At 41.6% G+C, this 13178-nt stretch overlaps 1 protein-coding gene across 1 annotated transcript in view; it reads right to left on the bottom strand.

Moving 5' to 3' along the window:
- The window catches only part of LOC127580139 (transient receptor potential cation channel subfamily V member 5-like), a 52138-nt gene extending 40078 nt beyond the window's left edge, over positions 1 to 12060 (bottom strand). Inside the window, exons 1-2 of the mRNA XM_052033349.1 lie at positions 11930 to 12060; positions 7317 to 7414 (exon numbers count right to left, since the gene is read on the bottom strand). Of these exons, the coding sequence (XP_051889309.1) occupies positions 7317 to 7414; positions 11930 to 12060 (229 nt within the window). The remainder of the gene's footprint in view (positions 1 to 7316; positions 7415 to 11929) is intronic.
- Positions 12061 to 13178: the final 1118 nt, after the last annotated feature.

Raw genomic sequence — 13178 nt, 5'->3', positions numbered from 1 at the left:
CTAATTTACTCTGATAAATTGTTTTCTCCCTTGATCAATATTTTCATTATTGGTTACTACTTGCTAAAACTCTCCTATATATTAGGTTTAAGACTCTTCTTAGCAACATTATAAGTGCCTTTTTTAATTGATAACCATCCTTAACTTCCTTGGTCAGCTATGGACGGTTTTATTTCTCAGTGGAATGTATATTCATTGTGAATTTTGAGAAACATTTTTAAATGACGGCCATTGTTTATCTTCTGGCAAACCTTTTAAGCTAATTTCTCAAACAACCTTAACCAAGCAACCTCATACCAACATAACTTGGTTTATTTTAATTCAAAACTCCAGTTTCCAATAGATCAGTGACTCTTTTAAGATGGTGTAAAAAAACTCCAGCTTATTCCTCCCCTTATTAAGAAATTATTAATTGGAACTGACTCAAGACACAAGTGTCACGAACCAGCAACAAAAGAAACACACTGAGCATGATTCAGTGTTAAAAACTATTTTATTAATCACTACTTATGATAATACGTAAAATAAAAGTTAAAAAAAATGTTAGTATGTTAGAATTCAAGAATGTTAAACCTCGAACGTTAACCCCAAAACTAAACTCTTCGTGTGTGTGTGTGACAAAGTCCAAAACTCCCAGTTCCTGAATGGTTCTTAAAGTTCAGTTCCGCAAGCCATAAGGTGAAACATGAGCAAGGGCTTCTTCAACAACCACCGTTGTCTGAAGATAAGACGTAGATGTAGAAAAACAGAGAGTACATACGAAATCCAAATGTTCCACGATGGAACCCAAACGACACTCCAGTGTTTACTCGGTAGTGACTTCCTCACCCCGAAAAGCATCCGAATCATGGTCGTCCACACAAATACCTGTTTCCTTCTACAGGTCAGCAACAAAGTGAACTCCACCAGATTACTTCCAACTTCCATACATGGATTTCAGTGGCAAACACAGTTATTGTTTCTCATCCATCGATAGAGAAAACAAGCAGGCTGGTGTCTCTCTCCCTTCTCTCTCTCCTTCTTCTTCTGACTTCAACAACGTCATTACGTCCTTTATCTTCTATTGACGTAAGCACGCCCCACACACACATACACACACACTCTCTATCTTAAAGGGACTTTCACTGAGTCCGTAACACCTCCCACCTAAAAAAAAAATTTTCCCAAGAAAAATTTAACCGTGCATACAGTTAGTAATGTTAATAATTATCATGCTACACAACTACAGACTATCAGATTAGTACAGATACATGTTTCCCATTGAACATCGGGAAAGACAATCAGCAATCACATTATCTTTGCCTTTAATGTGAGTTATCATGAGATCAAACTCTTGCAAAATTAAACTCCAGTTTAACAGCCTTCTGTTCTTGTTTTTGACTCGGCTCAGAAATACCAATGGGTTATGATCTGTATATACAGTCAATGGTTTCTGAGCAGCGCAAACATATACACTGAAATGTTGCAAGGCTAAAACAAGCGACAGTAATTCTTTCTCTATGGTGGAATAATTCTTTTGATGCTCATTAAATTTCTTTGAAAAGTAAGCTACAGGATGGTCAATATCATCAAGGTCACCCTTCTGCAACAACACAGCTCCTGCAGCTTCATCACTGGCATCTACTGCTAATGAAAATGGCTTTTCAAAATCAGGTGTTTTGAGCACAGGATGGTAACATAAAATGGCTTTCAGCTTCTCAAATGCTTCTTGACAAGAATCTGTCCAAACAAACTTTACTCCCTTCTTCAGAAGATTAGTCAGGGGAAGAGCAATATCAGCAAAATTTTTACAAAATTTTCGGTAATATCCAACCATTCCCAAAAATCTTCTAACAGTCCTCGTACCTGTGGGAATAGGGAACTCAGATATTGCTTGAACTTTTGCCTGAACAGGAGCTTGCTTGCCTTGACCTACAACATAACCAAGATACGTCACAGTGGCATGGCCAAATTCACTTTTAGCCAAGTTAACAATAAGGTTAGCCTTGGAAAGTCTTTCAAACAACCTAACGCAGAGATGTGATCTTCCCAAGTATCATTCCCAGTCACTAAGTCGTCAATGTAGGCATCTGTATGTTTTAACCCATGAATCACTGAATTAATCATTCTTTGAAATGTTGCCGGAGCATTTTTCATTCCAAATGGCAAAACATTGTATTCATACAATCCAGAAGGGGTTACAAAGGCTGAAATCTCCCGTCCTCTATCTGTTAATGGAACACACCAGTACCCTTTTAATAGGTCAATCCTTGTAAGAAATTTTGCCTTTCCCACTCTATGCAATCATCCACCCTAGGAATAGGGTAAGCATCTGACTTTGTTAGAGCATTCACTTTCCTGTAATCTGTGCAAAATCTAACAGTTCCATCAGGTTTAGGTACAATAACACAGGGCGAACTCCAATTTGAAGTAGAATGTCTAATAATATCATTTTCCAACATGTATTTTATTTCCTGATCAACAAGTTTACTTTTTTCCACATTCATTCGATATGGGTGTTGTTTGATTGGTTTTGCATCCCCAACATCAACATCATGGGTAATTATCGATGTTCTGTTTGGAACATCTGGGAACAAATTTTTAAATTTTAAAATTAATTCTCTCATCTGTTGTTTTTGTGAAACTTGTAAATGGTCCAACTTCGTTTCAAGGTTCTCCATGATATTTTAGTTTTTCAGTTTCGATGGAACAATATTTGGTCTAAATTGGCCTTCCTCAACATCAACATCAGGCATTCTAGAAACAACCTTTTCACCATCCACCAAGGCCACAACTGAATCCCTCTCATAATAAGGTTTTAGCATGTTTACATGACAGAGTTGTGTTTTCTTGCGTCTATCTGGTGTTTTGATTATATATGTTAAATCAGTCACTCGAGATTCAATAACATAGGGTCCAGAAAAACGAGATTGCAAGGGATTATTTTGGCTAGGGAAAAATACCAACACCTTTAGCCCCACTGCAAATGTCCTAGGCCGAGTACGTCTATCAAAATATGTCTTCATTCTTATCTGGCTGGTTTTCAAATTCTCTCTCGCTAGCTGGCAGACTCTCTCCAACCGAGTTTTAAATTTTTGGACATGGGGAGGTCTCCATTTCCTCATTAACACTCCATTTTTGACATAATATCCAATTGGCACTTTTTCAATCTCCTCACATGAGAGTGCTTTTTCTTTCAATTCTGTCAACTCAGGGTCCTTTGTCTGTTCCACCATAAAATCCTTCCTCGACAAAGACAAATCTTTAAATTCAGGCTCACTATAAGGATGTTGATCCTCCAGTGAAGACAGAAAAGTCTCAGATAAGGCATCAAAATTTTCTTCCTGTTTAGGACTGTCACAAGGAACCACATCAGACTGCATCGGACTGTCTGTCTTGGCTAATTCTTTAGCTCTAGCTCGAGTCACCGCACATGATGGGTAAACATCTGAATCATCCTCAGACTCATCAATCCTTGGTTTGGTTGTTAACCGTACCACAGGATCACTTTCTCCATTTGCAAGGTCATTTCCCAATAACAAAGAAACTCCTTCCACTGGCAAACTAGGTCTTATCCCTATCTCGACTGGTCCTTCTACGAACTTTGACTTTAAAATCACCCTGTGAAAAGGTACAGACATGGTCTCACCTGTAACGCCTCGTACTAGATTTACTTCACCAGTGTCACTTTCTTCACCAAAATTTAAAACACTGTCCAGCAAGAGAGATTGACTAGCCCCAGTATCTCTAAGAATTTTCACTGGCACCTGGGGTGACTCATCATTCAGTGAAACAAAACCCTCTGATACATAAGAACGGAATTCCTTTCTCACCTCCTCCAACTTTTCCGCTTTTCCCTCTTGCAAGGACTGATCTTTAACAGCATCTCCTAAACCTTTTTGATTTTTAATTGCCTGAAAGCAAGCATTAGGCACAGCTTCCTTCCTTTTCTTCAAAAGGGCACAATTAGATATCACATGGCCAGGTTTCCTACAGTAATAACAAGTACGCTCAACAGGTTTCTCCAGCCCTGGCTTCTTTTCATCTTTTCCTTTTTGATTACTTCCCAATTTAATCTCCGGTTTACCTGGATTGTCCCTGTAACTCTTTTGAAAGGTTTTCGGTTGTCCCCATTTGGATTTATGGGTTAAAGCATAATCATCTGCCAACCTAGCAGTTTCTTGTAAAGTTTCCACTGCCTTTTCATTTAAATATGTTGTTAATTCAGCTGGAACACATCTTTTAAAGTCCTCCACCAGTATCAATTCTTTCAATTTATCAAAATCCCCATCTACATTTTTAGCCATGTACCATCGTTCAAAACATATTCTCTTTCCATTGGCAAATTCCATATAAGTCTGATCTGCAGATTTCCTCAAGTCTCTGAATTTTTGTCTATAAGCCTCAGGGACCAATTCATAGGCCTTCAAAATAGCTTGTTTTACCTTGGTATAATCAGCTGCATCCTCAACAGACAAAGCAGAATAAGCTTTTTGAGCTTTACCTTTAATCACACTCTGTACCATAAGAGCCCATCCTTTCCTTGGCCAGTTTGAACTCACAGCAACCTTTTCAAAATGTTGGAAATACTGATCAACCTGATCTTCCTCAAAAGGAGGGACTAATCGAACCTCCCTGCTGGCTGAAAAACCATCATCAGAATCAGATTCCAAACTCCTACGCTTCATTTGTAACTCATGCTGCCTCTGTTTTTCCTTCTCCTCACTATCCAGCTCCATCCTCTTCAATTCCATCTGCTTCATTGCTAGATCAGCCTCTATCTTCATCTGAGTTTGCTTTTGTTCGGCCTCTAATCTCTTTTCCTCTCGTTCGGCCTCTAATTTCTTTTGTTCTCGTTCAGCTTCTATCTTTAACTGGGTTTGTTCTCGTTCAGCTTCTATCTTTGCCAGCTGCACCTGTGCCTCAGAAATTGCTATTTCACTGCCAGGAAACTGTTTTAACACTTCCTTCTCAAACACCTTCTTTTCCACATAATGGCCAGCTATCAATCTCTGAATATCTGCCTTTCTCATAGACTGCTTTACTTCTGTAAGGTTTAGCCTTGTAGCAATCTTTATCAAATCATCCTTTTTCGCCACCTCCAATCCCTGTAGGGTTGGTGACTCCAAAAATGCCTTAATATCCATTGCTGCTGGTTTCCACACACACAAGCCAATTAAAAAGAATTTATCAGACCTCCCTCAACAATCTTTGGATTGAATCCCGAACAAATCTCGTCAATCTGGGGAACGATCCCAGAGGACACTCGTTAATCTTGGGAACTATCCCGGACGAGCCCCCAATTTTGTCACGAACCAGCAACAAAAGAAACACACTGAGCATGATTCAGTGTTAAAAACTATTTTATTAATCACTACTTATGATAATACGTAAAATAAAAGTTAAAAAAAATGTTAGTATGTTAGAATTCAAGAATGTTAAACCTCGAACGTTAACCCCAAAACTAAACTCTTCGTGTGTGTGTGTGACAAAGTCCAAAACTCCCAGTTCCTGAATGGTTCTTAAAGTTCAGTTCCGCAAGCCATAAGGTGAAACATGAGCAAGGGCTTCTTCAACAACCACCGTTGTCTGAAGATAAGACGTAGATGTAGAAAAACAGAGAGTACATACGAAATCCAAATGTTCCACGATGGAACCCAAACGACACTCCAGTGTTTACTCGGTAGTGACTTCCTCACCCCGAAAAGCATCCGAATCATGGTCGTCCACACAAATACCTGTTTCCTTCTACAGGTCAGCAACAAAGTGAACTCCACCAGATTACTTCCAACTTCCATACATGGATTTCAGTGGCAAACACAGTTATTGTTTCTCATCCATCGATAGAGAAAACAAGCAGGCTGGTGTCTCTCTCCCTTCTCTCTCTCCTTCTTCTTCTGACTTCAACAACGTCATTACGTCCTTTATCTTCTATTGACGTAAGCACGCCCCACACACACATACACACACACTCTCTATCTTAAAGGGACTTTCACTGAGTCCGTAACAACAAGCTAAGGTCAAAGCTAATCCGTTCCCTAATTGGTTCTATGATGTATTATTCCAGAAAACTTTCCTGATAGTACTCTGTAAACTAATCCTCCCAATTGACTTGCCCAGCCCATTGACTGCCGTCCGGCAACTGGTACCGGAGCATCTGGGCCAGAACTACTAGACTGTACAACAGTTTTCTCTCCCAGGCTGTCAGGCTCCTGAATACCCTGGAGACAGTTTCAGACAAATGCCGCGTCAAAAGCCCTGGTTTGCACAACGGCGTGTAAGAACTTTGGTTGCTGCTGAACATGTTTATACAATTAGTGCAACACACTGAGTTCTGTATTTTCTTCGTCTAACTCGGTTTTGCGCTAACTCTGCACTAAATTTGTGTTCTGTATATACTGTTTTTGCATTATTTGTACTTGCACAATTTTTTTGTCTGCGTTTATTGTATGTCTTCTGTATATGGTGAGCACAGTGAACTGTGCAGAATGAAAGTCGTACAAGCTTCCTGTGTGCACAGGATCCATTGACCATGAGGGTCTTTTGAGGATGATCATGCACATTCAGGATGGGATAGCTTTTACTGTTAATATACAGCTTGGGGTTCATATGAGGAGTGCTGAGTGTGGTCTATCACTCCTTGAAACTTTGGGAGGCCTTCAATTAGGATAAACACATATGCCCATATTGCCTGCTGCTCCCTACTCAAGCAGAAGAAAATCATTTCCTCTTTCCTTCAGATAAAAGACCGATCACTTTGAAAATGCTGCAAACTGATAGATGTGGCATCGAGCAGTGACCACTGCCTGGTTGGTCTCGAAGCTGGGAAATTCCTGGCCACTGAAGTCCTCATCTCCACAGGTGAAGAGGTGGACCAAGTGCAGTTTGGTTGCTGGAATTCAAGATCCTTTGATTATCAGCTAAAATAAGCCAGCTTAATGTAGCTAGAATGTTAGGAGCAATGTGTAGACTCTGTTCAAGCCAAAGAACAAAACAAATATTTAAGATTAAAGCAGCATCAGAAAGAGAAAGAGAAGTGCAAAGGGAAGGTTCAGGGAAGCAATTCTAGAGCTCAGGGCTCGACAACTAAAGGCTGCTATGGCAAGATGCGATCCTGTCTAATATTTCTGTAAAATGGAAGTGGAGCCATGCAGAACAAGCTTTCAAATCACAAACACTTTCATTTCCACTCCTTTTGAAGGAGAGTTCAATAAGCCCATGCTATAGACTTGGTGAGTCTCCGGTTATTAAAATACTAAGGGGTGATATAGAGAGGACTCTTAGAACAGTGTGGAAAAGGCTATTCTATTTCTACACAATAAATTACAGGATCTCACCTTTCTCAAAAGGATCCACGGTTGGTGACTCCAGGAGTTTTTTGATGGCATTCACATCATTTGCTCTTGCAGCTGAAAACAGAGGTGTCTCAGTGATCCTGGGGGTGGGGGTGGGGGGAGGAATTGCAAATGGCACAGTGAGGGCTTTGGAACATAAAACATAGAGGCAGGAATAGGCCAATTGCCCCCTCATGCTTACACACCATTCAGCGCCACTTTCCTGCACTAACCACATATCCTTCAGTCCTCTTTACGTCAAAACATTTATCGATCTCCATCTCGAATACACTCAGCGACCAAGCTCCCATAGCTGGGGTAGAAAATTCCAATGACTCATTACCTCTGGTTGAAGAAATTTCATTTCATCTCAATCCCAAATGGCTGACCCTTTATTTTAAGACTGTGACCCCTGTTGACAACCCTACCGATGGAATACCAGAGAGCCAATCTGCTTAATATCTCTTCATATGACAAATTTGCCATTTTAGAAATCAAACTGGCAAGTATTTGCTGCAGTTCTTCTACTTCAGGTTCATCCTTCCTTCAGTAGGGAGATGAGACGTGTGCACAATATACCAGGTGTGGTCTCACCAGAGCCCTCTGTAATTGCAGTAAGATGTCTGTACTGTAATTTGCTTCCTAACTGCCTCCTTTATGCACATGTTAACTCTCAGTGATTCTTGTACAAGGACACTCAGGTCTATCTGAGCTTCCCAACACGTTTAAACTTCTCATTTTTTTAAAAAATTCTGTTTTTTATACCAAATGGAATGACTTCACGAAGAATACAATCATGAAGAAGGCACACCAGTGGCTCTACTTCGTTAGGAGTTTGAGGAGATTTGGTATGTCACCAAAGACTTGCAAATTTCTAAAGGTTTATGGTGGAGACCATTCTGACTGGTTGCATCCTTGCCTGGTATGGAGGCTCCAATGTACAGGATCGAAAGAGGCTGCAGAGGGTTGTAGGCTCAGCCAGCTCCATCACAGGCACAACCCTCCCCACCATTGAGGACATCTTTAAGAGGTGGTGCCTCAAGAAGGTGGCATCTATCATTAAGAACCCTCACCATCTGGGACATGCCCTCTTCTCATTACTACCATCAGGGGAGGAGGTACAGGAGCCTGAAGACCCACACCTAATGATTCAGGAACAGCTTCTTCCCCTCCGTCATCAGATTTCTGAACGGTCCATGAACCCATGAACACTGCTTTACTATTCCTTTCTTTTGCACTCTTTATTTATTTTTGTAATTCATAGTTTTTATGTATTTGCACTGTTCTGCTGCCACAAAACAACAAATTTCACGTCATTCGCCAGTGATAATAAATCTGATTCTGATTCTGACTTCACATTTTTCCACATTATATTCTCTGCCATGTCTTGACCATTTCACTTAACCTGTCTACATCCCCTTGAAGCCTCTCTGTACCCTCCTCAGACTCAAACTGCCTTTGTATCATCAGGAAACTATGATATATTGCACTTGGTTCCCTAATCCTTGTGTCATCCAAATAGTTACAGCCTCCCAATGCAAATATAACTCATTTATTCCGACTCTGTTATCAAATAATCCATAGTCTGTGCTAGTATATTACCCCCATTCCTATTTAATTTTGTTCAATAATTTCTTGTACGGCATCTTATTGATAGTTCAAGCACAGCACATCCACTATTCTACACTGGTCGTTGCCCCAAAAAAACACCTTCCAATTTGTCAAACATGATTTCTCTTTGATAAATCTGGTTTTACTCTGCCTAATCCTTTATTATTTTTTGTGTCTTGCAACCACTTCCTTAGGAGTAGATTTTTAACATTTGCAATACTATTGTTTCCCTACTGCAACTGGGCAAGTTAAAGGATGTCCATCCGTCATATTGTCCGGTAGATTTTATTTTTAGGATGGTTAATAATCCTCTCTTAGAATCGCAGCAGGAAGCTGTTTGGCTCATCATGTCTGTACTAGCTGAATCGATTTGTCCAACTCCCTTGTTATTTCTGTACAACCATGCCAATGTTTCTTTATCAAGTACTTCCTCAATTGCCTTCTGAATGTTACTGAATCTGCAAGACCACATATGCTTCCCCTGTTCTTTCAGGTATTCTAGGTTCCACAAATAAATGCAAAAGAAAATTCAGACACAAGAGACTGCAGATGCTGGAATCTGGAGCAACAAACAATCTGCTGGAGGAACTCAGCAGGCTGAGTTGCACCTGTGGGGAGATAGTTCTGCATCAGGACTCAATGGAACGACGGTTCCTTCCGCCAACCGCCCCACCCCCCACCCCCCACAGACGCTGCCCAGCCCACTGAGCTTATCCAGCAGATTGGCTGTTGCAAAGGAAAATTCTCCTCATTTACCATCTGACCCTTTCGCAATTATCATAAATCCCTGCCCGCTGGAATTACTAACTGTCAAATGAAATAGCTTCTATTTTATCAAAGCTTCTCTTTATTTTGAGCACCCTTATATTTTGTGAAAGACTTAATAAAGTTTATGGAAAGCCCTTTTACCTGCAAGTCTGTCTTTTCGGTATTGAGTGATACGGCGATGCAGCAGGTGGTGCTGCCTCGCAGTTCCACAATCCAAGGTTCAATCCTGACCTCTGGTGCTGACTTTGTGGAGTTTGCCTGTTCCCCCTGTGGCTGTGTGGGTTTACTCTGGCTGCTCCAATTTCCTAAAGGTGTGCTGGTAGGTTAATTGGCCACTGTAAATAACCCCCCAGTGCAGATAAGTGGCAAAAGAATCCAAGGGGTGTTGTTAGGCATGTGAGACAGAAAATAAGTTGCAGCTATTGGGAAATGAGATGAGGGAGATCGGAATTGGTGGATTTGCTCTACTGGGAGCTGGCATAGATACAATGGGCCAAATGGCCTCCCCGTGTGTTGTAGTTAGTAAGTAAGAAAGTCTGGTGGGTGAATATGAAAGGCTAGATTTGTAATTTGGGATCTGTGAAAATTAATAGAAAAATAATTTAAAATATACAATAGCCCCAAAGTTTCACCTTTACAACAAGCTGCTGGACTGGGTTAGTGCTAACGTTGTGGCAGACAGCCTCATAGCCTATTCCTGCTTCTATTTACCTGTGTTTTGTTGCTTTTAGTTCTCCATCCCACTACCACTGCTTCCCGTCTGCCTGTGGCATGCATTGCCCAACACAAGTTTGAGGTACAACTCTTCACCTTTCATCTGGATATGCTAGAGCCCTCCGGACTCAATGTCGAATTCTCCAACTTTAGACCACTCGCTCTTTCTTTCTGTCTGCATCAGAACTGGCCGTTTCTCTCAACATTAATGCGGCTTGGTCTGCTGGGCACATCACACAGCTCTGCTATCAACAACAGATAACCCAGACAATAATCTGCTTCTAATTGCCACATAAATCCCTTTGGTCCCACCCGACCAGAGATATTCCCTTTGTTTTACCTATCCCTCCCCTGCCTGCAAATGAAAACCAACTTGTCTTCTTTCTTTCTCAATTCTGATAAAGGGTCTCAAACAGGAAGTCATAACTCTGTGTCTCTTTCTACAGATGCTGCCTGACCTGCTGAATATTTCCAGCATTTTATGTTTTTATTTGAATAAAAATGTTGATTATGGAAAACCTGCACTTCAAGCATTTTGTCAGAAGGACAACTCCATTGGAGGTAGCTTTCCCTATGCCTATCATGCCAATCTCACCTTTCTATAAGTTTCTGTCTTCTTCTACTACAGTATTGAAGTGACCCAGGAGAATCAGTGAGCAGTGATTGCTCAGGGTCGGAACAGAATTCCTCTTTTGTCTGGTCCATGGTTTGCATGGTTGGGGTATGTGTGCTGGCAATCACAGTGTGTTGGTTCTACGTTAGGAAGGCCAAAGAGTCATGGGGTCCCACAGCAGAGTCACTGAGGGACCGAATCACCTCATTCTTGATGGTGAAACACTCACCATGAAGATGGAGTTCCTCTTCCAGTTTTTCTTCCTGAAGGTGTCCAGCATATTACATACCCATCCTGTCCACATATTACATACCTGTCCTGTGATACAGCCTCATGTTAAACTGTTATCCCGTTACACATCCTCCCATTACACAACCTCCAGTTACAAAACCTTACATTACGCATCCTCTTATTACACATGTCCCTGTTACAAAGCTTCCAGTTACACACCTACCTTGTTACACACCTTCACATTGCAAGACCTCAAGCTGTACATATGCCATCAAGCTATACATATGCCAGATGTCTCTTTCCATTGACTTTGGCAATCGCTCAGTTTGACAATCCCAAGTACCTGCACCACTTCAGACAAGACAGAGTCCCAGATTTGGTACCAGCTCACCGTTAGACCATTGCCATTCACCACCTCAGGACATCACCCATCAATTCAACCAGGGTCTTTCAACTTAGGAATGGAGAGATGTACCAGGTAAGGACATCTGCTGGGAACGCAGGGAAACAAACTGCTGGATTGGACTCCAAAGGTGTCACTATTTATCATATGTGAGCTTGGCCGCTGACTATTTAACCATCGCAGGTGTTTGTCCACTCACTCAGTGTCTACCCTTGCCCCATTTCCAGCAGCAATTGGAAGTGCACACTCTGTAAGGATTCAGCATCTAACTCTCACCTCTTCTGCTGCAGCACGTGGAGCTTGCTGACTCTCTCCTCCCATGCAATCCCAGGCAGCAGCTTCAACATTAGCTTGTTGACACAGCTGGAGACAGACCACCTCCTGCTTCCCGACAGAAGTCCTACCATCCTTCACTTGTTGCCACCAGCTCTTTTTTCTATATAATCCAGGAAGAATAATTATCAGGAAACACTGAAGTAAACAGTCCCTCTATTCCCAAAGAGTCTCTGAAAGTCATCAATGTCCTTGAAGTCGGTAAGAATTTGCTGTGAGCCTTCTCCTGCTCAGGGCCCACATCCACACTGCTTGTGACCTGTATTCACTTCATGGCTTAACCCTCTTTTGTCTACTGAGCAATGAATAAAACAAAGAAAGGCGACACTTGCCACCTGCAGAAAAAGGAACTTTCTGCAAAGTGGAGGCAAAGGGTAGCTCGATGGCTTGAGATGCGGGAACACCTCTCTCTGTCCTGTGCTTGTTTGAAGACAGGTTTGCACAGCCCCTTTAAGAAGACACTAAAGAGGTTTGTGACACAACAGCTGACCTGCGATGGTCACTCCTACTGAGGGCGTAGTCACGGCAGCCAGGAGAATTTTTTTTTAAACTTTTGGCAAACTATTATGTTGCAGAGTGATTAGTTGGCAAGGGAATGAGGGCCAAGTGTAGATCTCACACCTTTCCCTGGGAAACAGTGTATCTGGAGATGACAAGACTCCCAACAACATATACAAACAATCAGCTCATGTCATTTTGTGCAGTGTTTCCATACCTGTGGAACTTGTTAACACCTGGAATAGTTGTGGCAAATAGCACTGATGCTTTTTAGTGTGAAGGTAAGTAAGGACACAACAAGAGAGGGTGAGTAAGGCAGGTTTAGATGAAGCAGGATGCAGTATAACTTCCAGCATGAACCATTCATTGTGTGAGATCCCATTTATTTGTGTAACACTGTTACTTTCCCTTGCTCCTTGTTCTCTCCTGAAGGTGACAAATCTCACTGGGTAGAGTTCTCTAGACACCAGCAACCCAATACCTGCCTGAACGTCTTCTCTACATTCACTAGCCTTCTCTGCCAAGGTCAATCGAACCTGATCCAGGTACCAAAACACCTCCAGGCGATGCCCATGGGTTCCACAGGTTTTACATGTTGATTGCAACCATTACCCTTCTGTTATCCTGGCTGAGATCACCAACAACAACAGTGCATTTATAAAGCACTTTCATCACAGTAAAATGTCCCAAGGCA

Source organism: Pristis pectinata, chromosome 18 (assembly GCF_009764475.1).
Source record: "Pristis pectinata isolate sPriPec2 chromosome 18, sPriPec2.1.pri, whole genome shotgun sequence".
In the NCBI taxonomy this organism is placed as follows: Eukaryota; Metazoa; Chordata; class Chondrichthyes; order Rhinopristiformes; family Pristidae; genus Pristis; species Pristis pectinata.
This window is presented reverse-complemented; position numbering and strand designations above follow the sequence as displayed.